The 27,579-nt window shown below is 43.2% G+C and overlaps 1 protein-coding gene across 1 annotated transcript in view; it reads left to right on the top strand.

Moving 5' to 3' along the window:
• Positions 1–2,659: 2,659 nt before the first annotated feature.
• The window catches only part of Rcor1 (REST corepressor 1), a 90,537-nt gene continuing 65,617 nt past the window's right edge, over positions 2,660–27,579 (top strand). The window contains exons 1-2 of the mRNA XM_085697965.2: positions 2,660–3,172; positions 3,246–3,305. Of these exons, the coding sequence (XP_085554091.1) occupies positions 2,890–3,172; positions 3,246–3,305 (343 nt within the window). The 5' untranslated portion in view covers positions 2,660–2,889. The remainder of the gene's footprint in view (positions 3,173–3,245; positions 3,306–27,579) is intronic.

Raw genomic sequence — 27,579 nt, 5'->3', positions numbered from 1 at the left:
TGGTGGTACAGGCCTTTAGGGAGGCAGAAGCAGGTGGATCTCTGTGAGTGTGAGGTCAGCCTGGGCTACAAAATGAGTTCTAGCACAGCCAGGACTATACAGAGAAAGCCCATCTTAGGAAAACAAAAACAAAAAACCCAACCATGGGGCTGGAGAGGTGGCCTAGTGGTTAGGTGGTGAACTGTTCTTGCAGATGACCTGGGTTTCCTTCTTAAAGCTTAGTGGGACAGTTCACAAACTTCAGTAACTCCAGTTCCAGGAGACCCAACACCCTCTTCTGACCTCTGCAGGCACCTGCCCATAGGTGACATTCTCTCTTACACACATATATAACTATAAATAATATCTTTTAGGATGGCAACACATCCATGTAATCCCAGTACTTGGGAGGTAGATGCAGAGGGGTGAGGGGTTGAAGGTCATCATCCTCAGCTATGTAGGGAGTACAAGACCTGCAAGAGTTAAAGGAGAACCTGTCTGAAATAACAAAGCCCAACCAACCAACCAATCAAATAACTAACTGGAAAGTTCACTGAGGCACCCGGAATTTACAAACTAGCAAGATTTCAGGGCTGGCAGGTAGGGTGGGGGTAGGCAGTAGAGAAGAGTTCAAATAATCTCAGCTTCCTTCTTCCCAAACCCATTCTCCCTTTCAGTGACTGGTGGGGTGGGGGAGGCCACACTGGATCAGGGTCTAAGCTTGGGTGAGACAGGTAAGGTGCCCTGGGTGCAACATAGTAGCTGAGAGTTGAGAGCCATGGGATCCTGGCTTGCCTTAGCCAGCCAGGCCTGCCCTAGAGGCTGTGGGCTTCCCTTTCTGGGGCCCTGATTCCAGAAAGAGGAGGCACTTTCTAGGAAGTAGCTGAAAGCTTGGGGTTCCAGTGGGTAGGGAATGGGATTCTTGTGTTGGGTCACTCCATCTATCCTATTAAGTAACTGAAATCACCGTTGTGCTCTGTAGGTTAACCTCAATCTATGGTACATCTCAAAAGGCAGGGAAGGAGCAGGGCGGAGTGCCTCCAGCCTCCAAGGTTCAGCTCTGCCGAAGTCATGACTTCATCCGGGTACTTGTCCCAGAAGGTCACCCCTGATTCTCACCTCTGATTTTGCAGATATCCTGGGGCTCATGCTGGCAGCACCCTGGGTTCTCTAAGTAAAGGGGTGTCCTTCAGAGAGCAGTCCAAGAGCAAGACTAGGAACTTGGTGGGGGCAGGGATCTGCTACCGGGAGGCTCGGGGCCCTGTTCTTAAAGGCTACTTAAAAGTGAACGTGGTCACTTCAGCGAAGTTTAAAATGATTCGCGCTGCAGAAAACGTGGAAGAGAAAACCCTGCTTATTTATTCAGGCTTTAAAGCCATAAAACTCTCGTTTTCTCCCTGTAGCTATTTATATCCTGAGCGGGTGTAAAAACTGTCCCCATGTGAAGCCCAGGTCTAAAGTAACTTAAACGAAAAATAGCCATCTCTCTCTCTCTCTCTCTCTCTCTCTCTCTCTCTCTCTCTCTCTCTCTCTTTTCTTTCTTTCTTTCTTTCTTTTTTTTTTTCATGGTTTCATGTATAGTCCCCAGGTCTGGCTGACTGCTGGCGCGGGGGGTGGGGCAGCCCACCCAGCTCCACAAGCAGCTGTCACACAGTGACGGCCCCTCGCTGATCACTCCAGGGACAAGGACGCCCGAGGCTGGGTGTCACCGACTCCTACGCGTTCAGGCCCTCGGCCCTGCGGGATGGGGGAAGGGCCAGGGTCTCGGGAAGTGACCCTCCTCCCGCGTCGAGCCGGGACCCAAGCCCTTTCCTTTTCCTCGCGGTGGGGCCCCCAGCCAGTCTAAGTCCCGCCGCCGCCCCGGGGCCCGCTCGGCACCTCCCCTCACCCCGACGGCTTCGAGGTGCTCCCGGGCCGATCGTGCCGACTCCTCCCGCTGCCCCTCGGGCAATGCGGGGACACGGTGGCCCCCAACCCAATTAGCGGGGAGCGCCATGGATTCTTAGCACAACTGCTTTCTTTCCCTCGGGGGACACTGCCACCCGAGAGCCTCGTCCCCAGGTTCCCTTGCCCTAGTACATCCCAATCCCCCTGGGCGACGCGGGGGCGCAATTAGTTTCTTCCAATTAGTTTCCCCTCTTTGTATAGAACCCATTCAAACTGTGTGCGTACTCCTCCGCGCGAGGGGGAAAGTAGTCCCGACCTTGCCCGCGATTTCTCTTCTCGCGTCGGGCACATTCACTTTGGGAAGCCGAAGGGACGCTCGGCGGGATCCCTGGGGGAGGTGACGCGGGGCCCACAGGGTGCGCGCGGAGGGAGCGGGGCGCCGGGGGAGGGGGAGGGGGCTAGCAGGGCGGCTAACTCCTCGCTGTTGCCTCGAGAGATGGATCATGGGGCGTAGAGCGATCGCAAACCTCAAACCACGTACAGTGGGCGATACGCGTCAACCTAACCGGGCCAACGGAAGCGCGGAGCCTCCCCCCTTCCCGTGCTCCCGCCCCCGTAGCCTGACGGACGCCCCCGAGGACCTACCATAAAGCCGCTGGCCGCCCGGATCTCGTGAGAGCCAATGGAAGTGCGCGAAGGCGGAGCCTCCGCGCGACGGGTTAGGCTGCGCGCGGCCCTCCTCCGCCCAGGCCCCGCCCCTCCCCCCGCCCGCGGCTCCCGGAGTAGTTAGAGCCAGCGAAGTGCGGGCGGCGATGAGAGCCAAAGTTGCGCTCCGTTCGGCGTCGGGGGCTTGAGGCGGCTCGTCGCTCCGCCCGTCTGGGCCTCCTCTAGCCCCAACTCGCGCCAGCGGATCCCGCGCGCCCGCCCGGCCCGGCGCCCACCTGCGCCCCCTGCCCGCGGCCCGCCGCCCGCGCCGCACGAGCCGGGGTCCCCGTCACTTTGGCCCGGCCCCGGGCCCCGTCGATGCCGGCCATGGTGGAGAAGGGCCCCGAGGTCTCAGGGAAGCGACGAGGAAGGAACACAGCGGCCGCCGCCGCCTCGGCCGCTGCCTCGGCCGCCTCGGCCGCCGCCTCAGCCGCCGCCTCAGCCGGCACCGCCTCCGCCTCGGCCGCCGCCGCCGCCTCGGCCGCCGCCGCCCCCAATAATGGCCAGAATAAAAGTTTGGCGGCGGCGGCTCCCAACGGAAACAGCGGCAGCAACTCCTGGGAGGAAGGCAGCTCGGGCTCGTCCAGCGACGAGGAGCACGGTAGGTGGCAGCCGCCCCCGCGCCCGGCCCGAGCCCGCGCCCGCGCTGACCGCCGTGCTCTGCTTCCCCGCAGGTGGCGGCGGCATGCGGGTGGGACCCCAGTACCAGGCGGCTGTGCCCGACTTCGATCCCGGTGAGTAGCGAGCGGCGGGAGCCCGGCGACAACTTTGTTTTTGTGCGTGTTGGCCTACGGTCCGCGGGGGCACACGGGGCGCGAGGGCAGGCGGCGCCGCACGCTCGCACACGAGTGTGCTGCAGATCCGGGTGCGGGGAGGCCGCGGCCCGGGTGGGGACAGTACCCGCCCGCTGCGCCCCTGGCACTGAGAAGGCCACACTTGACCGGGCCGGAGTGGGGTGTCCCTGCGTTCAGGTGAGGTGCACAGGGTCCAGGACGGGATCCCGGGTGGCAGTGCTGGAGAGTTGGCGTCCTGGGGCGCTCGGACTCAGGGCTCCGCGGAGACTTCTTACTTCGAACAGTCTCCCAGTGTTACCCTGCCAACCCTGAGCTCTCGCTACCTCTTGACTCCCGTCCCATCCCATCCTGAGGGCCAGTGGAGTAACGATCCCCCCTTCCCCCCGTCCTTCCACTCCAACCAGGTAATAAAAGAAGTGTGCTTTCCAGAGAGCATCTGCCTAGATAAGAGAGCCTCGTTTGTGGCTGCTATTTTGGGATCCGTTTGTAAATGTGTGTGTTTCCTTTATTTCTTTTTCTTTTTGGGGGTGGGGTGGGAAGGAAGAGATTGTGAAAGAATAGAACCATCAAAAAGCCATAGCTAACCGACCGTGTCCATCTACTAGAAATCCCTGTCCCTAAGAATGGGGCATTTTAGTTCCCTTGCTGCTGATCTGTGTGGAAGAAAATTTAAAGTGATACTAGGGGGGAAAATCCTATCAGACAAAGGAATTCGCTGGCTTTTAATGCCCACGATCATGTCCCTTCTCTGTATGAGACTGACTTTAAAGGTGGTTGTTACAGGAAATGTTTGAAGGGACGTGGGTTTTGTTTCAGAAATAAAATTCAAAAGACAGTCTTGTACAGCTAGAGTGAACCGTCCTGGCTGGAGGGCTTCAGAACAGGAGGCTTTTCTAAGTAGGTTATACCACTAGTTTGAAAAGATAAACGCTTTTCCTTGGAAACAAGACTGCAGAAATTGCAAGGATTTGGACCTTGGAAAAGGAGATTGCTTTTAAGTTGTTATTAAGAGACTGAACTCTATGTTTAGGTAAAAGTGAAAATATAGGAGAGGGATTCTGGGTGAGCGTTTGGACACCCCAAGAATAAATGACTTTCAGATTGTGACTCCAATCCCTCACATTTATGTAGTCTAACTCCCCTTTCCCCGATTTCGATTTTGTAAATTCATGTTAGTGTTTTGGGATGGTTTCCCTTTCCCCACATCTTTTTCTGGGACTCACTTCTCATGTGTGAGTGACAGAACAGCCAGGTTTTTTTTTGTTGTTTTTTGTTTTTTTTCTCCTCTTCTGTACAGGGCTCCATTCCTGGGTTGGCCACCAGGGGAAGTATACTGTTTTTGGTTACAGTTGACCCTATCCTTATTTTGTAGGTCAAGTCTATCTGCAGTGATACATAGAACATAAAGCTTGCCACAAAGTTTCTCTCATGTATTCTTCTTAAATACTGAATTGATCAGACCTTCCAGAAACTTGGTCTTTTTTCAACACATTTTTGTTACATATTTTGAAAGTTTATCTAAATGTTTGTATGACCACATGCCCAGTGGCCATAGGATTTAGATCTCTTAATCTCTGCACTGTCATTAACATGTCTGGTGCCTTCAGAATTAGACTTTTCTTTGAAACATCAAGTGTAGTAGGATAATTTTTGAACTCTTGGGACTTTTTTTCTTGTTTTTTCGAGACAGGGTGTCTCAGTGTAGCCTTGGCTGCCCTTGAACTCATTCTGTAGACCAGGCTGGCCTCGAACTCATCCACCTGCCTCTCTCTCTCTCTCTCTCTCTCTCTCTCTCTCTCTCTCTCTCTCTCTCTCTCTCTCTCTCTCTCTCGTGCTGGGATTAAAGGCGTGTACCACCACCACCTGGCGACACAGGGTGTCTTTATACTCCAGGCTGATTTGAAATTTGCTTTGTGGCCCAAATTGGACTTAAATTTGCCATTCATCCTTCTAAAGCACCTTTGAACTTATTTTGGTTATTAATATTTTTTTTTGATCTTGTACATATTGTATATTTCAGGATGTGATAGTTAATTTTATTTATTTTTGTCATGCTGGGATTGAACCCAGGTTCTTAAACATGCTAGACAAGCACTCTGCCACTGAGCTACATTCTCAGCTTGTCTTTGGACTTTTGATGGGGAATATATTTGCTAGAGTCTTAACAGACTAGGAAGTAAAGCATTGTAAATGTTCTTATGGATAGCTTTGTTGCCAGTTCATTGTTCACATTGACATTTCTAAACTTCCTATTTTTTTATTTGTTTTAATCTGGAAAGGAATTTAACTGTTAATGGAATTATTTCATACCTTGTTTTGTCAATCTGAGCACTGGGACACATTTGTTTATTATTTCTAAGTGATTTTTCATGTTGTGTTTTTGAGTTTTTGTTTGTTTGCTTGTTTTATTTTTCGAGACAGGGTTTCTCTGTATAACAGTCCTGGCTATCCGGGAACTCCCTTTTTAGACTAGGCTGCCTCAAACTCACATGTTTGCCTGCCTCTGCCTCCCAAGTGCTGGGATTAAAAGCCTGTGCCACCATGCCTGGCATGTGTTTTCATTTAATATAAAATCAAAAGAGAGTCTTGCTGGTTTTTTCTTGTTTGTTTGTTTGTTTATTTATTTATTTAGAGACAGGGTCTAGTAGCCCTAGCTGTCCTTTAAATGTACTAAGTAGGCTAGTACTAAGTAGGCTAGGGTGACCTTGAAATCACAGAGCTCTCTACCTGTTTCTGGTTCCAAAGTGCTGGTATTAAAGGCGTGTGCCACCAAATCTGACTGAGACTTCTGTTTTCAAGCAGAAATGGTGCAGCATCTTTGTTTACACCAGTTTGCCTTTAGACACAAGACAGTTGTTCTCGATCCCATCCCCAATACAGGGTTTCTCTGTGTAGCCCTGAGACCATGGAACTCACTCCATAGACCAGGCTAGCCTCAAATTCAGAGATCTGCCTCCTTCTGTTTCCCCTTCCATCCACCTTTTTTTTTTTTGAAATGTATGTGTTTTGCCTGCTCTTAATGTCTGTGTACCACATGTATGCAGTGCCTTCTGAGGTCAGAAGAGGGTGCAAGATCCTCTGGAACTGGAAATAGAGATGGATGTTAGGATGCTGAGAATCATACCCAGGTTCTCAGAAAGAACAACCAGTGCTCGTAACTTATGAGCCATTTCTCCAGAACTATATGAGCTTATAAGAAGTTTGGGGTGTCAGGTAAGTCATCATACACTTGTAATCCCACCACCTGGAAGGCTGAAGCAGGCTAATAAGCTCAAGACCCTTTCTTAAAAAACAGAAACAAGACTGGGGAGATACTTTGGGCATGAGTACTTGTTATGAAAGCAAGAGGAGCTGAGTTCAAATTTCTAACACCTATGTGAAAAAGGTGGGCATGATCACACATGTCAAACTAAGCATCCATGTTCAGTGTGAGGGCCCTGACTCAAACAAAAAAAAAAAGGTAGAAATTGATAGGGAAAAATCCTAACATTCAGATTGCTCTAACCCCACCCCCCCACTTCTTGTAAACACCCAAGGACGAAATGGACAAATGTGAAATCAAGGGTGTTGTTACTGCTTTTTCTTCCTGTTGAGTACATTGTTCTTTCCTTCTGGTGCTGGGGAGTGTACATGCTAATTACATGTTTCTGTACAGCTGTATTTTCCAGAGATCTGCCTGCTTCTGCCTCTAAGTTTTGAAAGCACCTTGTTTTTTTTTTTGTTTTGTTTTGTTTTGTTTCCTGTTTTAGTGAGCAGAAAGCTGCCATCCCTCCCCTGCCACTCTTCTTTATAAGACATGGTTTTTCCAAGTAGCCCTGGCATGCTGGCCTGGAACTGTTGGTGATCTTCCTTCTGTAGCTTCCTGAATTCTGAGTTACAGGCAGGAGCCACCACAAATGGCCTACAAAAGCTTTAAAAACCAACCAACCAACCAACCAACCAAACAAATACTATGTATGAAGATGTGTGAATGGACGACACCCCCCCCCCCCCCCCCCCCCCCCCCCCCAACGAGAGACAGGGTTTCTCTGTAGCTTTGGAGCCTGTTCTGGAACTCACTCTGTAGATTAGGCTGACTTTGAACTCATAGAGATCTACTTGTCTCTAAAGGTGTTTGTCACCACCACCTGGCTGGACATTTTTTAAAAGTCTTTTTAATGAAAACTGGCCTCACAACTCATGGTAGTCCTCCTTCCTCAGCTTCTTATGCATTGGCATATGTCATCAAGCCTATCTTTATGATAATTTTTTTAAAAGTCTGTTTTGCTTATTTGTAGACCTCAGATTGACCTAGTTTCTAGAGTGGTTGAAACTCAGTCAGTACCTTACTTTGTCCAAGGAAAATTTAATTCTGTCATCCCTCACAAATAGCTGATGAGGTGGATAGAGTGCCATAGTTCCGAAATGCTCCGTGGTCCTTATAACCTAAGGCCCAGGCTAGACTTAGGACCCGGCATAGTTAGGGATGAAATGTTCTTTCTCTCTGTTCACAAGGAAAGTCTTGACCCTATGGGGTTAAACACAATTCAGCGCACAGCCTTCCCTTTGACTCAGATTTTGCTGCCACATGTGGTGTCCAGCCTTGTCAGATTATGCTCTTAGATTCAGTATTTAAGGAAGAGTGAGGGGGAGAATGCTTTATGTTATTATTACTACTTTGTCTGTTCTACATTAGCAGAGCACCTCTTATTTTGATGATCAATAATGTTTTTCTATTAAATAATGTGAAGGTCCCCCTCCCCCCCCTTTTTGTTTTTTCTAGACAGTTTCTCCAGCTCTGGCATATTGACACACACACACACACATCATAAAACAATTAGAGGACACTTTGGGGAATTGTTTCTCTCCACTATATGAGTTCCAGTGATAGAATTCAGGTCTTTAGATTCAGTGGCAAGTTCACTAAGCCATTTCACTGGTCCTTTTTTGAACTTCTAATAGCCCTGGGACGATCAAGCTTAGTTTTATGTGGTGCTAGCAATTGAACCAAGGTTTAATGCATCCTAGGCAAGAACTTGCTAACTGAGCTACATCCCCAAACCCTGACCTGTATTATATTTCTTTGGTCATTTGTATGATGCTCTTTGTAGATTTTTAGCCAGAGGAACACAGTGATAGGATGTACAGTTGGCTTCAGCTTCCTTAGACATGTGTTATAAGTAAAGTTTATACTATGCTAGTTTTTTTTTTAAAGATTTATTTATTTATTATGTATATAACATTCTGCCTCCATGTATGCCTGCAGGCCAGAAGAGGGCACCAGATCTCATTACAGATGACTGTGAGCCACCATGTGGGTGCTGGGAATTGAACTCAGGACCTCTGGAAGAGCAGCCAGTGCTCTTAACCTCTGAGCCATCTCTCCAGCCCCTGTGTTAGTTTTTTTTTTTTTAAATCATAGTTCAGACGTGCTAAGATTATGAAGAAGGGAAAGAATTTGGGACAGGTGCAGGGAATCAACCTCAAAAATGCTGTGCAAGTGCTCTGCCACTGCAGACAGCCTCCCACTGTAAGACTTCTGTTATCCTTTTTGAGGAAGTCTTTTATTGTAGCATCAGCCAGCCTTGAAATTGCCATCGTCCTCTTAGGTCTGCTTCCAGAGTTTATGGTTAGCACTGACTTTTCCTTGTCAGCTGACTTGTAAAGGTGTTATGCCTTGTTCAGAGTAGGCAGCTATGTGAACCTGTGTTTATCTGCTTTGCACTAACTTTTTTTTGTTTTATTTCTGGGAATTGAACTTATGGCTGGGCAGGTACTCTATTACTGAGTTACTTCCATAACCACTTTCACCCCTATTACTTAAAAAAAAAAAACAACAAAACCCACTCATCCTTCATCCATCAATCCATTCAGTGTATAAATTTGAAGGTCATAGAGCAACCTTCAGGAATTGATGTTCTCTACCATGTGGGTCCCAAGGATTAATTTCTGGTTTGGCAAATGTCTTTCATCTTAGTCTCATGGAGCTTATGCTAGCCTCGAACTCACTGTGTTGCTGAGGATGGCCTAGTTCTCTTGCCTCCTACAGGTGTGTGCCACTACCCTGGCAGCTGTTCTGTTTCTACATGAGGGAAATAGAGGCCTAGAAAGTTATAGTGGTCTGTATTTGTCTTTATTTAATTTCCTAGTCATTAAAACTGTCTCAAGGTAGGGCCATTTGAACCAAACCTTATGTTTTATTGTTTTAGGGCCTTGTTATTGGGTTCGGTTAGTACTGAGTCAACTCTACATGCTTAGAATTTTGGAAAGAGAAGAGTTTTAAAACTATTAAAAATTGAAATGCTAAGTTAGTTATTATATATAATTTGATGGTGCCTTTTTATTTTGCAAATCACATAAGAGAATTATGAATACAGAATTATTAGGTGTGGTGGTGTGCTCCAGAGTTCAGTTCCCAGCACCCACACTGGGTGGTTTACACCCACCTGTAACCCCAGCTTCAGGGAAATCCAATACTTGATTTCATTGGCATATGCCCTCCTCCAACATATATAATTAAAAAAATAAAATAAGTCATAAAACGCAAGCAAACAAAGAGTTAAAGAGAAAACATTTCAAATGGAATAGTGCTCTTTCCTGAGACTGACCATTGTAATGTAAGCCATATCAGGTCTAGTTAAAGTCGTACCTTCTCTTCATTTTATTTATTAATTTGAATTGAGTTGCATTATTTATTTCTGTGATTGTTTACATCCCTCAAGAAGCAGGCAAAATTAGATGTGCAAATGATTCATTGGGATAAATGCTTGTGAGGATAATGAGGAAAGTAGCCAGGACCTGTGGTGTGCATGCAGGTTATAGCACCTGTGAAAGAGAGAGGCTTGAGATGGCAGGGCACTTGTAACATGACTGTTGAGGGCAGGGACAAGAATCACTATTGGTTTGGATACTTGCTGACTTAGCCATTGGCTGGGGCAACTTCTCTTTTACATGGATGTTGAAGAAGACCTGAAGGTTCTGGGCAGCTTAGACTGTTGGGGAACCCACTTCCTGTAGAAGGGAAATTAAGTGGCATACTTCAAGGATTCTAGAACTCTGAATGTTGTTTGATTAGTAGATTGATTTTTGTGGTGCTGGGATCAAACCCAAGGTCTTGTTCATGCCAGGCAAATGTTCCACCCCTGAGTTACAGCCCCTGCCCTTTTGCTTTGAGACCAGGCCTGGATGTGCAGTCCAGATTGATTTTGAAATAAGATCTTGGCTCTCTCTCAAGTACTGGATTTATAGTTATGTGCCACTACACTCAACTGATTATGTATGTTTTTATATTTTAGGAAATACTTAGGTGTAATAAGTTCTCTCTCCAGACCTTTTCTGGTTTTTAAAAATTATCTCATTTTAAGATGTTTCCTAACTCAAGATGCTTATATTTGCTGTCTAGCAGAGTATGACTTTGAACTGTTGATCCTAAGTAGGAGTATGGGTATGTACCAGGTTGGCTTTGAGCTTGTGACAGCCTTTTTTTCTGTTTGAATCTTTTGTGATGAGAGATATGTGTACCATTCTGTCCACTTTCTAGTTTTTATCTAAAAAGAATTTTTTGTGCATGTTCATCTATTTTTGATACTTTTGAAACAAGTATTCCCTCACTCATAAGGCATACACACTCTGAAGCTAGCCAGGTAGGTAGATAGTTAAGCAGATTGAGTTCTTTCCTCTTTCCTTTTAAAGATTAGTACTATTTGCTGGGTGGTGGTGGTGCACGCCTTTAATTCCAGCAGTCAAGGCAGGCGAATCTGTGAGTTTGAGGCTAGACTAGTCTACAGAGTGAGTTCCAGGATAGCCAGAGCTACACAGAGAACCCCTGTCACGAAAAACCAAATAAATAAATAAATAAATTATTAAAAACAAGGACTCCCCATGTACCTCTGGTTGGTTTGGAACTGACTATGTAGACCAGTGTGGCTTCCACTTCTCCTCCCTCTGCCTCTGAGTGTTGTGATTACAGGTGTGCACCACCTTGTCCAGCCCCCAATTCCTTTTCTTCATGGTATTAGAGTTATATCTTTTTTTCTTTTTCATTTTGAGACATCTCATTATGTAGCCCTGGCTGACTTGGAATTCAACTCTGTAGATCTTGCTGGCCTCAAACTCAACAATCTACCTTCCTTTATCTCCTGTGTGCTGGGATTAAAAAAGTGTGTGTTACCAGGTCTGGCTTAGATTTATTAATTTTTGAAACATGGTTCTTTGTTTTATTTTATATTTTCCTAATTATACGAAATTAGTGAGGTTGAGTTGCTTTTTTTGTTTGTTTTTCAAGACAGGGTTGGTTCCTCTATGTAACAGCCATGGTGGTCCTGGAACTCACTTTATAGACCAGCCTGACTTCAAATTCAGAGATTCTGCCTGCCCCTGCCTCCCAAGTTCTGGCATTAAAGTGTGTGCCACCATGCCCATTGAGTATCTTTATTATTTCAAAAAATTATCTTTTTATTTTATGTGTGTGTGTGTTTTGCCTGCATGTGTATGTATGACCATGTGTGTGCAAGTAGGTGCCCATGGAGGCCAGAAGAGGGCACCAGATACATCTTTAACGGGAGTCGTAAATTACCTTGTGGGTACTTGGAACCAAACTTAGATCCTCTGCAAGAATAACAAATGTTCTTAACTGCTGATCCATCTTTACAGCCCCCTCTTTATTTATTTTTTTAATTTGTATTGTGTGTGTGTGTAAACAAGAGCATGTGGAGGTAGGAAGACAATTTTCAGAAATTGATTGTACTATGGGTTCTGGAGTCACAGCTCAGGTCTTCAGGCACATGCAGCAGTATTTCTAACTGCTGTGCCATCTCAGTGGGCACCTTTGCTGTTTTCTGTAGTGTTGGTAATTTTTATTGTATGTTTTAATTAATAAAGTTTTTGAAGACAGGGTCTCATTGTGTAGCTCAGGCTGGCCTGGAACTTGCAATGTAGCTCAGGCTGGCCTGAACTTACAGAGATCTGCCTGTTTTTCTTGACTGAATGCTAGCATTAAAAGTGTGAGACACTGTGTGAAGCTTCTGTTTTATGTTTTGAAACAGGCTCTTGTTGTCTAGCATGCCCTTCTTTGGTAGCTCTGTTGTTGTTTTTTTTTTTTTTTTTTTTTTTTTTTTTTGTTTTGAGACAGGGTTTCTCTGTGTAGCAATGGTCCTGGAACTCACTTTGTAGAACAAACTGACCTCAAACTCACAGCGATCTGCCTCCCAAATGCTGGAATTAAAAGAATGCACTGCCACCACCTGACTTTTCGGTGTCTATTTTTAAAAAACAGTGTCTCGGGGGCTGGAGAGATGGCTCAGAGGTTAAGAGCATTGCCTGCTCTTCCAAAGGTCCTGAGTTCAATTCCCAGCAACCACATGGTGGCTCACAACCATCTGTAATGGGGTCTGGTGCCCTCTTCTGGCCTGCAGGCATACACACAGACAGAATATGTATACATAATAAATAAATATTTAAAAAAAACAACAGTTTCTCATACATAGCTCAAACTGGCCTTAAATCTACCCTCCTCCTGCCTTTTCAAGAACTAGATTTCTAAGCTATGCCACCATGATTGATTTGTTGGTCCCCCCTTAACAGTTCATGCAAGTTCATGTATTTGGATGTTAACTTTAATAGTTTCATATGCAGTTTTTGTTTTTAATTTTGATTATGGGAGAAGGGTTTTAATTTCTTTGATTTGGAAGGAGTAAAAATATTCCCTTGATTGGGGATTGTATTTATACTGGTGTTGGTGCTTAGCTCCTATAATGCGTCACTGTAGGACTCTTGGTTTCTGAGATGCCTATCTCCAAGAATTGAGACCTTTTGGTGTTTTCAGAACTAATCCTCTTCAGTTTATGTTGGTATGTTATTAACTGGTTGACCCAAATTACAGTGTCAGGTGAGAATCTCTGATTTAATGTCTGCCTCTCATGCAGTTATAGTAGCATATTAGAGGTTAAAGTGAAGGCTTTGATTCCTGGAGTTGTCAGTTATTTTCTCAGAAGGGGTTAAAGTGCTGTCTTGGGCATTTTGCCACTGGTGCACAAGAGAACGATGGAGCATGTGGATAGAGAGATGCAGCTTGTCATCACTAACAGGAGACTAACAAAGTAATAATCTGTCAGGGCTGGGTCAGGTTAGCACTCATTGTTCCAGACTTGTTTTTATACTATTTGATCATTTAACCCTTCCAGAGTCACACCAAGGAAAGATACTATCTTCATTTTCTATATTCAGAACCCAAATAGTTAGTTATGGTTCAATCTGGAAATATTCAGTAATTAACTCAGTGTTAAGTTGCCATTAGCTTTAAGAGACAATGTTAAGAATGGGCCATGAATAACTTACTAACAAGGTAATTAATATCAAGAATTCAGTCTGGTATGAAACCAGAAAACCTCTTTAAGGAAAACATTTCATAGCAACATTTTGTTGCATCCATAGATTAGTTCTTTCCTTGTGACCTAAATTGTTAGATAGTTTGTTTATTTATAAGCAGAGTCATCCTGTGTGGCTCAGACTAGCCTCTACTGCTCTTATATTCAGGCTCCTAAATTTTGGGATTCTAGGCATGTTTCATTGTAGTAGCTGAGGATCGATCTATCTATCATCCATCTACCTAACTACCTATCTACCTATCTGTGTTGTTTTCAAGGCAGGATTTCTCTGCATAGCCCTGTACTTACTCTGTAGACAATGCTGTACTGGAACTTGGAGATCAGCTTGCCTCTACCTGTGCTGGGATTAAAGGTGTATCCACCACCACAGTGGTTGAGTTTTATGTTTAGAGTTGCCAAGCTAGCTTCATGTTAAATTATCATTCTTCTAATTAGCAGTGAAATTAGATGAATGGGAAGCATCTAGCTTGGTGACTGGAGGCAAGCTGTTGGTAGCTTTGCAGTTTAGAATGCACTGGAAGGGTTTAGTTTTAAAGATGTATTTTTTTATTTTATATGTATATCGCCTATGTTTATGTATTTACACCATATGTGGGCCTGTGGAGGAGGTTAGAAGAGGGTATCAGACTCCCTGGAACTGAAATTCAGTTGCCATGTGGAGTACTTGGACCTGAACCTGGGTCCTCGCGAAAGTAACAGTTGCTCTTAATTAAGCCATCTCTCCAGCCTCACTGGAGGTTGTTTGAAGGGAGCAAGCAGCTAGTGTGACTGTATAACTTCAGGTTGAAGTCTAGCAGTGTGGACTGCTCTTTAACATTAGAGATCTCTGTCTCACCTCTGGAATGTGGTGTACAGGACTACATTGAACCTGAGCTGTGGAATGACTTTAAGGACTTTTTCTTGTTGGGGATGGTTGTGCGTGTCACTGATCCCAGGACTTTAAGAGGCTGAAGCAAGAATATTGATCAAGTTTGAGGCCAACCTAGGGTACAGAGAAAGATACTGATTTAAAAACAAAAATAAAACGAAAAAACTAAATGATTTTTTGAATAGGATATGAAATGATCTCACATTTACACAGATATGATTAGATACCTCAGTAGTATTGTTTTGCAGCAAATTTCTTTCCTTTTCATATTGCTCCCAGTTTTCCTTCAGAACTCAAGCTCTCCCTTCACCACTAAAACCAATGTACGTCTTAGTCAGTACTTGTGCTGTATTTTTCAGGGTAGTATGTATAGTTGACCCTTGAGTGGTACAGTTGAACTGCGTGGCCTACAAGCAGATTCGTAGGTTGGATTTTTGTGACAATTAGAAAAAGCACACAGGTGAACCGTGTAGCCTAGAGAAACTGAAAACTTTAAAACAAAGTTGTCATGGACATTGATGATATAGATGTAACCTGCTTTTAACTTAATGTCATAAGCATACAAACATACAAGAAGTTGACTTTAGGTGGGCTGGTGGTACAAACTTGTAATCTCAGTACCTGAGAGGCTGAGGCAGGAGGATTGTTGAGGGTTCGAGGATAATATAGTGAGTGCCAGACCAGTCAGAGCTATGCTAAACTAAAGGTTGGGGATAAGAAAATTGAAATTTATTAAAACTTAACACATACACAGACTGAACAGTGTCAGTCAGTCTAGAGAAACATAAAATGTTGGGTTTGGAAGGTCTAGGCCAGCATGGGCATTCTGAGCCCCCCCCCCCTTCCCTCCTTCCTTCAAATGTAAAACAACATAATGTACGTAATTATACTATAACAAGATAAAATCGACTAGTGCATATTTCACTACTGTTATATCTGTGGCTGCTTCCGGGTTTCATGTTAAACCATATGTGAGTTCATCATCATCACCCAAGCAGGATCTTGCAGTAAACTGTGTGTTGCAGTAAAACATGGTATCTTGACATTCTTGTGTATTTTTCTACTATATAGAATGCATATATATGAAATATGTGTTATTGATTGTTCTCAGTAAAGCTTCCAAGCAGAGAGTGGTGGTAGTTGAGTTTTTGTCAAGTACGGCCAGAGAGAAGGCTCAGCTGTTAAAGGCTAGGCTCACAATTCAAAATGTAAATTTTTGTCAAGTCAAAGTAATGAGTAAATAGAGCTGAAGTGCATAGCTCATAGTGAGGCACTTAAGTGTGGGCTACAAGACCGAAAACTGCAAAAAGAAAGAAAAAAATTTCATTGAATGAGAAGTCTCACTTGAATTTTGAACATTTCTGTTTTGTATTACACATACTCATTGACTGTGTAACTCTCATTGACATAGAAGTTTCTGAACCTGATGTAAATTTTAAAAAATTATGTGTGCAAGTTTTTACCTGCATGTATGTCTACACTGACTACATTCCTGGTGCCTTCAAAAGCTAGGAAAAGGCATTGAATCCCCTGAACCTGGAGTTACAGATGATTACAGCCCCCATGTGGTTGCTAGGAATCAATCCCAGGTTCTCAGGAAGAGTGACATGTGTTCTTAACTCTTAGCCCCTGATGTTCTGCTTTTAAACTTAACATGGGAAAGGACTGGATAGATAGATGGTTCAGTTAAAAGTGCTTTCAGAAGACCTAGGTTCAGATCCCAGCACCCGTATGGTGCCTCATAGTCACCCCTAACTCCAGTTCCAGGGGACTGGATGCCCTCTTCTGAACTCTGAAGGCATCAGGCAGGTAAAATAGTCACATGCATAAAATAAAATTTAGAAATCTAAAATAAAATAAAAAAGCACCAGAATGGGGACACTAGGGTGTGAAAAAAAGCTGAGTTAACCTTACCTGATCTTAAAAGTGAGATTTTCTGGAAGATAGGAATTTTATCACATAGTTCAGGTTTCTTCTAGGGAGAGGTCTGTGCAGAAGGAATAATGCAAGTTCAAGTCCAGTGTGGGATATATAGTGAATTCTAGGCTAACTTGGGGTATGAGACCCCATCTCAAAAAGTCAACCAATCAAAATCAAACCATTTCTTTTGTGATCCACAAAGTCTGGTAAGTATCTTTTTCCCCCAAGATAGCGTTTTTTTTGTGTAACATCCTGGAACTAGTTTTTATAGACCAGGCTGACCTCACAGAGATCCTCCTGCCCCTGCCTCCCAATTGCTAGGATCAAAGGCTTTTTTTTTATTGCATCAGATAAGTTCTTAACCTCATCTTCTGTCCACTTATCACAGTTGGTTCTGAGGTGCAAGTGGAGAGTGGTTTTTTTAAAATTTCATTTTTATATATGTGTACCTATTTATGTGTGTGTCCACAATGTGAGTGCAAGTGATTGAGGAGGCCAGAGGAGGAGTTGGATTCTCTAGAATTGGAGTCAGAGGTGGTTGTGAGCTTCCCAGGTGGGTGCTGGGAGCTGAACCCCAGTCCTCTGCAAGAGTGACATGATATGCTCTTGACCACTGAACCATCTCTCCAGTCTGTTTATGTTTTAAATTAATGATCTTTAGCTGGGTATGGTGGCACACACCTTTAATTCCAGTACTTAGTTGACCAAAACAGGCAGATCTCAGCCTGGTCTACATACTGCGTTCAGGACAACCAGGGCTGCATAGAGAGACCTTGTCTCAAAAACAAAAACCCAACCAACCAAAGAAACAAACAAAAAACTATACAAACAAGCACGGTCTTCAGGTTTTTTGATTTTTTTTTTATGTTTGTTTTTTGTTTTTTTTGAGACAGGGTTTCTCTGTGTAACTCTAGCTGTCTTGGAACTCACTCTGTAGACCAGGCTGGCTTCAAACTCACTCTGTAGACCTGCCTGTGCCTCCCGAGTGCTGGGATTAAAGCTGTGTGCCACCACCTCCCGGCGATCTTCAGTATTTTTATTTATTTGTGTGTATACAGGCATGTATCCCGTGGCCAATGTGCAGAGGTCAGCTTTTGGATGTCTGTTCCTTCCTTCTACTGTGTGGGTTCCTGGGATCAAACTCATGCCATTAGGCTTGGCAGCAGGTGCCTTTACTCACTGAACCATATTACAGTGACTCTCCTCTAAAAAAGATGATTATTATTATTTAATTATGTCTGTCTTTATAGGTATGTGCACTTGAGTGAAGGTGCTGAGGGACAAGGTGCCCTGGAGCTGGAGTTACAGGCAGCTATAAATGGCTGAGTCGGTTCTTGGAACTGAACTGAAGTTCTTTGCAGGAGTAGGATATGCACTTGATAGCTGAGCCATCTCTCCAACCCCTCTAGTTACTGTTTTTGTTTGCTTGTTTTTGAGACAGGGCTTCATACATTCGAGCCTGGCCTCAAACTGTCTGGTGTAATTGAGGATGATCCTGAACTGAGGATGATTTTGAATTTTGCTTTATGTGTACAAGTGTTTTTCCTGAATGTATGATGTGCACCATGTGTATGTCTGATACCAGTGGAGATCAGAAGAGGGCATCAGATCTGGATCTAGAGTTTACTTTTGGTTGTAAGGTATATGTGGATTCTGGAAACTGAATCCAGGATTCTCTGTAAGAGCAACAAGTGCTTTTAACTATTAAGACATAACTTTAGTCCCAACTTTGCATTTCTAATCCAATTGTCTTCACCTCCTGAGTACTGGATTTCCAGGAGTACACAAATGTTTGCACAATTATGCCTGGAATTTTGCTATTCTGGAGATTGAACCCAAAACCTCATGAGAGGCAAGCACTCTATAACAACTGAGGTCTTTCATCCCAGTTTCATCTCCTTTATTATATATTTTTAAAAATTTTTATTTATTTATGTGCATTGATGTTTTGCCGTGTGTGTTTGTGTTCTGGAACTGAAATTACACACAGTTGTGAGCTGCCATGTGAGTGCTGGGAATTGAACGCAGGTCTTCTGGGAGATCAGTCAGTGCTCTTAACCACTGAGCCATCTCTCCAGCCCCTATATTTACTTAGTGTGTGGACACGTGCATGTAACCTGAGTGGAGATCAGAGGACAATTTATAGGAGTGTTTCTGTACTTGTGGGTCCTGAAGATTAAACTCAGGTTAGTAGATTGTGCTGAAAATACCTTAAGGTGCTGACCTGTGTTGATGGCTCACAGTTGTTTTTACTCTTTATTAATTTTTTAAAATTTTGACAAAGTGTCTTACTGTATAGCCAGATCTGGCCTTGGTAGGCCCCTGAGTGCTGAGGTTGCACATGTACCATCATGTTGGACTTTAACGTCCATGATTAAGAAGGTAGCATCTTGTCCAGGGCTAGAAAGTTCCGCTTGCTAAGTCAAATCCTCTTGTGCATTATACCCGGATAACTGTGAGTTCTGAAGTTTTCCTGTTCTTCCTGGGCTTGGAGTACTTGTGTGTGAGCGTTGTGATTGTTCAGTTTGATTCTTTAGTGTGTCCCCTTTCCAGAGAGCCTTAAACAGTTTCTTTCCTTTTTCCTTTCCTTTCCTTTCCTTTCCTTTCCTTTCCTTTCCTTTCCTTTCCTTTCCTTCCCTTCCCTTCCCTTCCCTTCCCTCCCCTCCCCTCCCCTCCCCTCCCCTCCCCTCCCCTCCCCTCCCCTCCCCTCCCCTCCCCTTCCCCTTTCTTTCTTTCTTTCTTTCTTTCTTCCTTCCTTTCTTTTTTTTTTTTCTTTTGGTTTTTCAAGACAGGGTTTTTCTGTAGCTTTGGAGCCTGTCCTGGAACTAACTCTTATAGACCAGGCTGGCCTTGAACTCACAAAGATCCGCCTGCCTGCCTCTTTGCCTCCCGAGTGCTGGGATTAAAGGTGTGCCACCACCACCCGGCTATAATTTATTTTCTTTATATATATTTTTTTTTAAGATTTAATTTTGGGGGAAGCTGGAGAGATGGCTCAGAGGTTAAGAGTACTGGCTGCTCTTCTAGAGGACCTGAGTTCAATTCCCAACAACCACATGATGGTTCACAACCATTTATAATGAGATCTAGTGTTCTCTTCTGATACAGACAGAACATTGCATACATAATAAATAAATTAATTTTGGGGAGCTGGAATGCTGGTTCAGCAGTTAAGAGCACTAGCTATTCTTCCAGAGGTCCTGAGTTCAATTCACAGCACCCACATGGCAGCTCTCAACCGTCTGTAATTCCAGTTCCAGGGGACAAACACCCATGGCAAAACACCAATGCACATGCAGACAGAACATTCTTTTTTCCTTCATTTATTTATTTATTTATTAAAAATGTTCACCTCCTCCCCGCTTCCCTTTTCCCTCCCCTTTCCCACCTCCCCCTCCCTCTCTAGTTCTAAGAGCAGTCAGGGTTCCCTGCCCCGTGGGAAGTCCAAGGTCCTCCCCCCTCCATCCAGGTCTATAAAGGTGAGCATCCAAACAAACCAGGCTCCCACAAAGTCAGTCCATGCAGTAGAATCAAAACCCAGTGCCATTGTCCTTGCAGACAGAACATTCTATACATAATAAATAAATTAATTTTGGGGCAAGAGAGATGGCTCAGCATTTAAGAGCATGTACTGCTCTTCTAGAAGACTTGAGTTCATTCTCAGCAACTTCATCAGGTAGCTCACAGCTGTCTGGAACTCTAGCTTTAGGCCAGAGCCTCTAAGGGTACCTGTACTCATGTGTACATATTTATGCATATTGAAAAATAAATCTTAAAAATCTTTTAAAAATTTACATTCCTGCCCGTGTGTATGTCCATGTGCATGTACACACATACACACACTCATATGTACACATGCACACATACACACCCATGTGTGCTTTATGAACCTGGAGACCAGAAGATGGAGTTGGAGATCTTGGAACAGGAATTACAGATAGTTGTGAGTTACCCAATATGGGTTTTGGGAACTCAATCCAGGATGCCCTTCACTCCAGCTCCTCCTGCATCCACTTTGCAGATACTGGGGTTTAGGTGTATGTTGTCACACTGGCTCTCAGCCTGGCTTAGTAAAACCAGAATAACACATTTTATGTTTTGATAGCTATTGTTTCAGTATTTGTAATAAGGTGTATGATCTGATATAATTGAAATCTGATTACTAATTGATCATTATAATCTAAATTTCTTCAAAATACAGTTGTTTTGAATTCAAAAGTTAAGAATAAAATAAAAACACCCCCTGGACTGTATTGGACCTCACTTTTTGCTTCTAAGTTGGGGTTGGGGAAAGATCATTCCTTTTAGTAACCTTTTTAGGAACTTTGCCTCATAATCATTTTCAGTAACATGTTTGTCGCATATATCAATACTCATAAGCTGAAATGGGATTTGGTGTATCAACTGATACACTCTCATCCTGGTTTGTTGCTTGGCACAGATCAGTTTCCATAGCATTGCCATTTTTGTATAGAACTCTTAGTGAACTGAGAGGTTGGGGTTGGTGGTATAGTCCTCTTACCCTGATTATAGCTGGTACAAACTTCAGTATCTGAGATTTCATATCATCTTGAAAGTTAAATTTATGAATTTTTGTTGTTGTTTGTTTTTGTTTTTCAAGACAGGGTTTCTCTGTAGACCAGGCTGGCCTTCTCTGTCTCCCAAGTTCTGGAATTAAAGGTGTACATACCATTCCCACCTAGCAATTTATGAATGTTCTTTAAGAAAGGGTTTCATTTCTGTAGAAAAAGAAGATTGAAATCCAAATTTTTTTGCTAAGTGCATGGCAAGAGAACAGTAGATGTGTTAATATTAATCACTTGGAATGTAAGTCCTGTAAAACTGTGTTTGAGACAAAGCTAACAATAGCCTTTAGGCATCCCTAAAGCACTCAGCTTTTACCATAGATACTTAGTTGGTTGTCTCTTTAGTAGTAAAGGAAACATAACAATTTGAAATGTTACATTTGGCTGAAGAGACTGCTCAGCAGGTTAAGAGCACTTGCTACTCTCACAAGGACCTGAGTTTGATTCCCAGCACCCACATGGTATCTCACAATGTAACTTCTAGTTTGGGGATCCACTGCCCTTTTTTGGCCTCCATAGGAACCAAGCACACATGTGGTATACACATATACATGTGGGCAAAACACATATACATATAGGCATTAAAAAAGCCTAAAATTTACAAATAGAGTTACCTTGTTGAAATAAGATGATATACATTTAAGTATTTTGTATTTTTCAAAAGCCTGATTTCCCTCGTGGCATGTCTGTTGCCTTGCTTTTCACACATTTCATTTTTGTGCATGTTTTCAGGACCCACTATGTAAGGAGTTGTCGGACTCCTTACACTCACTCCAGCAGTACACAGACACTCTCTGTGTACATTCTCTGTTACTTGCAACTTTCCTGAAGGTTAATAAGTGTGCTTTTTTGTTTATGAAAAAATTTAACATCAGAAAAATAGAATATTAGTGAGTTATGTGACCAATTGCCAGTAATTTATATATTTGTAGTTAAGATTTTTATAGCCAGGCATGGCGGTGCATGCTTTGAACCTGATGGTTCTCAACCTTTCTAATGTTGTCACCCTTTAAATACATTTTCTCATATTGTGGTGACCCCCAACCATAAAATTGCTTTCATTACTACTTCATAACTAATTTTGCTACTGTTACGAATTATACTGTAAATATCTGAGATGCAGGATATCTGATATGCGACCCCTCTGTAAGCGGTCAAAAAATAACCAAAGAGGTGGCAACCCACAGGCTGAGAACTGGTTCTTTAGTCCCTGTAGAGGTAGGTGGATCTCAGATCTCCTAGTTTGAGGCTAGCCTGGTCTACAGAGCGTTTTTCAGGATAGCCAGAGCTACACAGAGAAACCCATTCTTGAAAAACAACAAAAACCTGTAAGTGTAAGATTATGCATAATTATATATGGTATATTATTAGCTTATGACTTTTTGGTGTATTTTCTTTAAAAATTTTCTGGCTGAAGTTTTCTAAATGTGCTTTGTGTGTGGGTGTGGTGTGAGGTATTGATCCTCTACATCGAGCTATAGTCTGCCTTATAAGGTGGTATGTATATATGCATCATAGCACATAACTTTGGATATTAAATAGAATTATTTAATGAGTACTTTTCTATCATCATAGAATTCTTAGTCTGATAGACTAAAAGCCATGGAACAGTGTATCTCTGTGCTTTAGAAATTTAGGGCCATGGTGAATCTAGTAAGATGATTGAAATGGGGTGCAGAGGGAAGACTTTCCAAAGATGCCTCTGGTTTTGAACCAGGATCTATCATGTAGATCAGGATGGCATTGAGTTCCAGATTTTTTTTTTAAATTCATAGATTATTTTTCTCCCAGAATCACAGAAATGCACCTGCCCCTGCCTCACCTGTGCTAAGATTAAAGGCATGAGCCGCAATACCTGGCAAGTTCCAGGTCTTTTTTGGCTCCTCCTGATAGCTTGAATTAAAAGTATATGCCAAAGTCTTTGGTTTCAGAAAGGAAGATACTGCAGGCTGATGGAGTCTCATGTTTTGATTGAATCCCATAGGTAAAGAGGCTTGTGTTTTTGGTTTTTGAGACAGTCTCACTTTGTAGTTCTGAATTTCACTGAGATCAATCTACTTTGCCTTGTGAATGCTAGATTTAAAGGTATGACCACCACACCCTGTGGGCTTGTGTGTGTACTTTTTTTTAGAACCCCATAAAATAATGGGGACACATTCTAAAGAAGAAAGGAAATGTTAGATGATTTCTCTCTTTAAGTGCAATGGAGTTCATTTAGAGAAGCTACTATGGGACCTGTTGATCACTTGATGTGGCTTCAATGGATTCTCCCTTTCTCACAGTACTGGGGATAGAAGCCGTGCCAGTACTCTTAACACTTGTCCACATCCTCTAGTCTCACTGTAGGGGCCTCTCTCAGGCTAGATACGTAGTTAGGGATAGAGTGCTTGCATGCTTGCTTTCTATGTCTGAAACCGTAATTTCTTTCCGGGCACTACAAAAGAAAATAAAAGGATAGTAAACAGGAGGTGTGTGAAGCTGGTGCAGACGGTTTCATGGTAAATTTTAAAAGCTGAAGAAAATACACTCTACAATAACAGAAAATGTAAAGTAAAACATCACCACAATGATTTATGAAATATGTATTTTGCATACTTGTATGTATTGTAGTTTTTTCCTCCTCATCCTTCCCTATTTTCTTTTCTTTACCTAATTTTATTTATTTATCTTGAGATTGCTTGTATATGCCCTGGAACACATATATGCCCTGGGGTAGATGTGAAGGTGTCTCCTTCCATTGTGGATTCTGGGAACCACTCAGGCCATCAGGCTTGCGTGGCAAGCACTTTTACTTGCTGAGCCATCTGTGGACCTTAACTTTCTGTTTGAAAACCACATTCTCTACCTTTGAAAATCATTACCCTTTAGTCCATGACACTGGAAAAGCTTAAGCCAGAGAGTTATAGAATTGCAGTTGGAAGGACGCAATGAGAGGGTGTAAGGAAGGGTTCACTGAAGTTGGAGGAGACTGTTGGCTCAACTTTGTTTTTAGGACAGAGTCTTTTGCTCTGGCAAATGTTGTTTTTGGCTTAGTGGTGCTGCCCCAGTGTCCCCCGTAGCTATCGCTCATGGTACTGGTCTACAGTGCAGGAACTTTGCACATAGGACATGCTCACCTGTGCAGAGGCCTGCTGAGGCCCAGGGTCAGTGTTGGGATAGCTCCGCATTGCTTCTCCACCTTATTTATTTTTTAAGATTTATTTTATTAGAACGAGAGCGGCTGTCTGTCTGTCTGTGTACATGATCGTGTACCCATGCAGAGCAGAAGAGGATGCCACATCCTGTGGAGTTGGAGTTACATACAGGCAGTTTGAGCTGCCTGACTTTGTTCCTGAAAAGAACAGTTCATATTCTTAACTGCTGGGCAATCTCTCTAGCCATCCACCTTATTTTGTTTAGTAAGCCTCTTACTGAACCTGAAACTCACTGTTCACATAGACTGGATGGTCAGCAGGCCACCGGGATCTGCCTGCCTCTGTCTACCTGTACTGGGGTTACAGACTCAAACTTCTGTGCCTACTTTTCACATGGGGTCCTCATGTTTGCATGGCAAGCATTTTACCTACTGAGCTAGCTCTCCAGCTTGGCAGTGAGCATCTGCTATATGCTAGGCTCTGTCCTAGGTGTCATATAGAGCACTGAGCAAAATATAAACCCAGGCCCTTAGGGAATTAAGTTCTTGTGAGGGAATGCTGCTGGAAAACTTTAGGAGAGTGAGAAAAATGTATTTGAAACTTCCATCTATTAGCATAGAGATTTTTATCTCTGTGCACATGGGTGCCGGTGACAACTTGCATTGGGTTAAAGAGTTTATATTTCTTTATTGGCAAGGTCTCAATATGTAGCCCATTCTGGCCATGAGTTTTGATCTTCCTGAGTTTATGCCTAGCTATAGAACTTTATAAATACCTTATTTAGTCAACTTTGATTATTATGTACCACCTTCTAGATACAAATACGTATCTAACTTTTTATTGATTTTTTTTTAATTGAGCTCTACATTTTTCTCTGCTCCCCTCCCTGCCATTCCCCTCCCCCCTTCAACCCTCTCCCAAGGTCCTCATGCTCCCAATTTACTCAGGAGATCTTGTCATTTTCTACTTCCTGTAGTAGAAGGAGCAGACTGCGTCCCGCAGCCTGGCTAGCTTAACCCCCAAAATAACCACACAGAAATTGTATTAATTAAATTACTACCTGGCCCATTAGTTGTAGCCTCTTATTGGCTAACTTTCTCATCTCGATTTAGCCCATTTTTTTAAAAATATTTATTTATTTGCTTATTATGTATACAGTATTCTTTCTTCAGTCCAGAAGAGGGCACCAGGCCTCATTTCAGATGGTTGTGAGCCACCATGTGGTTGCTGGGAATTGAACTCAGGACCTTTGGAAGAGCAGGCAATGCTCTTAACCTCTGATCCATCTCTCCAGCCCGATTTAGCCCATTTTTAATAATCTTTTTGTCACCACGAGGTCGTGGCTTATCGGGAAAGATTCAGCATGTCTGTCCTGGAGGCTCCATGGCCTCTCTCTCTCTCTCCTTCTTCCTCCCAGCATTCAGTTATGTCCTCCCCGCCTCCCTCAGCTCTGCCCTATCAAAAGGCCAAGGCAGTTTCTTTATTCAACCAATAAAGCAACACAAATACAGAAGGACCTCCTTTCAACAACTTCCCACGTAGATTAGATCTATGTAAGTCTCTCTTAGTGTCCTCATTGTTGTCTAAGTTTTCTGGAATTGTGGTTTGTAGGCTGGTTTTCTTTGCTTTATGTTTAAAAACCACCTATGAGTGAGTACATGTGATAATTGTCTTTCTGGATCTGGGTTACCTCACTCAAAATAATGTTTTCTAGCTTCATTCATTTTCCTGCAAAATTCAAACTGTCGTTATTTTTTTCTGCTGTGTAGTACTCCATTGTGTAAATGTACCATATTTTCCTTATCCATTCTTCGATCGAGGGGCATTTAGGTTGTTTCCAGGTTCTGGCTATGACAAACACAGCTGCTATGAACATAGTTGAGCACATGTGCTTGTGGCACGATTGAGCATCCTTTGGATATATACCCAAAAGTGGTATTACTGGATCTTGAGGAAGGCTGTTTCCTAATTTTCTGAGAAATCGCCACACTGACATCCAAAGTGACCGTACCAGTTTGCACTCCCACCAGCAATGCAGGAGTGTTCCCTTTACCCCACAACCTCTTCAGCATAAGTTGTTATCAGTGTTTTTGATCTTGGCCATTCTTTGAGGTGTAAGATGGAATCTCAGAGTTGTTTTGATTTGCATTTCTCTGATGACTAAGGATGTTGAACATTTCCTTAAGTGTCTTTCAGCCATTTTAGATACCTCTGTTGAGAGTTCTCTGTTTAGATCTGTACTCCATTTTTTTTATTGGATTATGTGATCTTTTGGTGTCCAATTTCTTGAGTTCTTTGTATATTTTGATAACCCCTCTGTCTGATGTGGGGTTAGCGAAGATCTTTTCCCATTCTGTATAGTGTCGTTTTGCCTTGTTGACCGTGTCCTTTGCTTTACAGAATCTTTTCAGTTTCAGGAGGTCCCATTTATTAATTGTTTCTCTCAGTGTCTGTGCTGCTGGGGTTATATTTAGGAAGCGGTCTCCTGTGCCAATGCGTTCAAGTATACTTCCCACTTTCTCTTCTGTAAGGTTCAGTTGTGGCTGGCTTTATGTTGAGGTCTTTGATCCATTTGGACTTGAGTTTTGTGCATGGTGATAGATATGGGTCTATCTTCATTCTTCTACATGCTGATATCCAGTTATGCCAGCACCACTTGTTAAATATACTTTCTTTTTTCCATTTGATATTTTTTGCTTCTTTGTCAAAAATCAGATGTTCGAAGATGTATGGATTGATATCTGGGTCTTCTATTCGGTTCCATTGGTCCTCCTGTCTGTTCTTATGCCAATACCAGGCTGTTTTCAGTATTGTAGCTCTGTAGTAGAGTTTGAATTCAGGTATTGTGATGCCTCCAGAAGTTCTTTTATTGCCCAGGATTGTTTTGGCTATCCTGGGTTTTTTTCTTTTCCATGTGAAGTTGAGTACCATTCTTTCAAGGTCTTTGAAAAATTTTGCTGGGATTTTGATAAGCATTGCGTTGAATCTGTGTATCTAATTTTTTAAATTGATTTTATTGAGCTATACATTTTTCTCTGCTACCCTCCCTTTCTCTCTCCTCCCCTTCAACCCTCTTCTATGGTTCCCATGCTCCCAATTTACTCAGGTGTTGTTGTCTTTTTCTACTTCCCATGTAGATTAAATCCATGTAACTCTTTCTTTGGGTCCTCTCTATTTAATTTTGAATCATGTAGGAACTGGGGAAATTGAACAGGCTTTAACTTATTTAAGCTAAAAGGGAACTTGCTATGTATACCAGGCCAGCCTGAAACTCAGTCCACTGACTCCTAAGTATGTGTGCTACCACAACCGGATCCCATGAACCTTCTGTGCAAATTATCA

The sequence above is a fragment of the Myodes glareolus genome, chromosome 11, assembly GCF_982192425.1.
Source record: "Myodes glareolus chromosome 11, mMyoGla1.1, whole genome shotgun sequence".
Lineage (NCBI taxonomy): Eukaryota > Metazoa > Chordata > Mammalia > Rodentia > Cricetidae > Myodes > Myodes glareolus.
The sequence above is the reverse complement of the archived record's forward strand: the minus strand, read 5'-3'. Positions and strand labels throughout refer to the sequence as shown.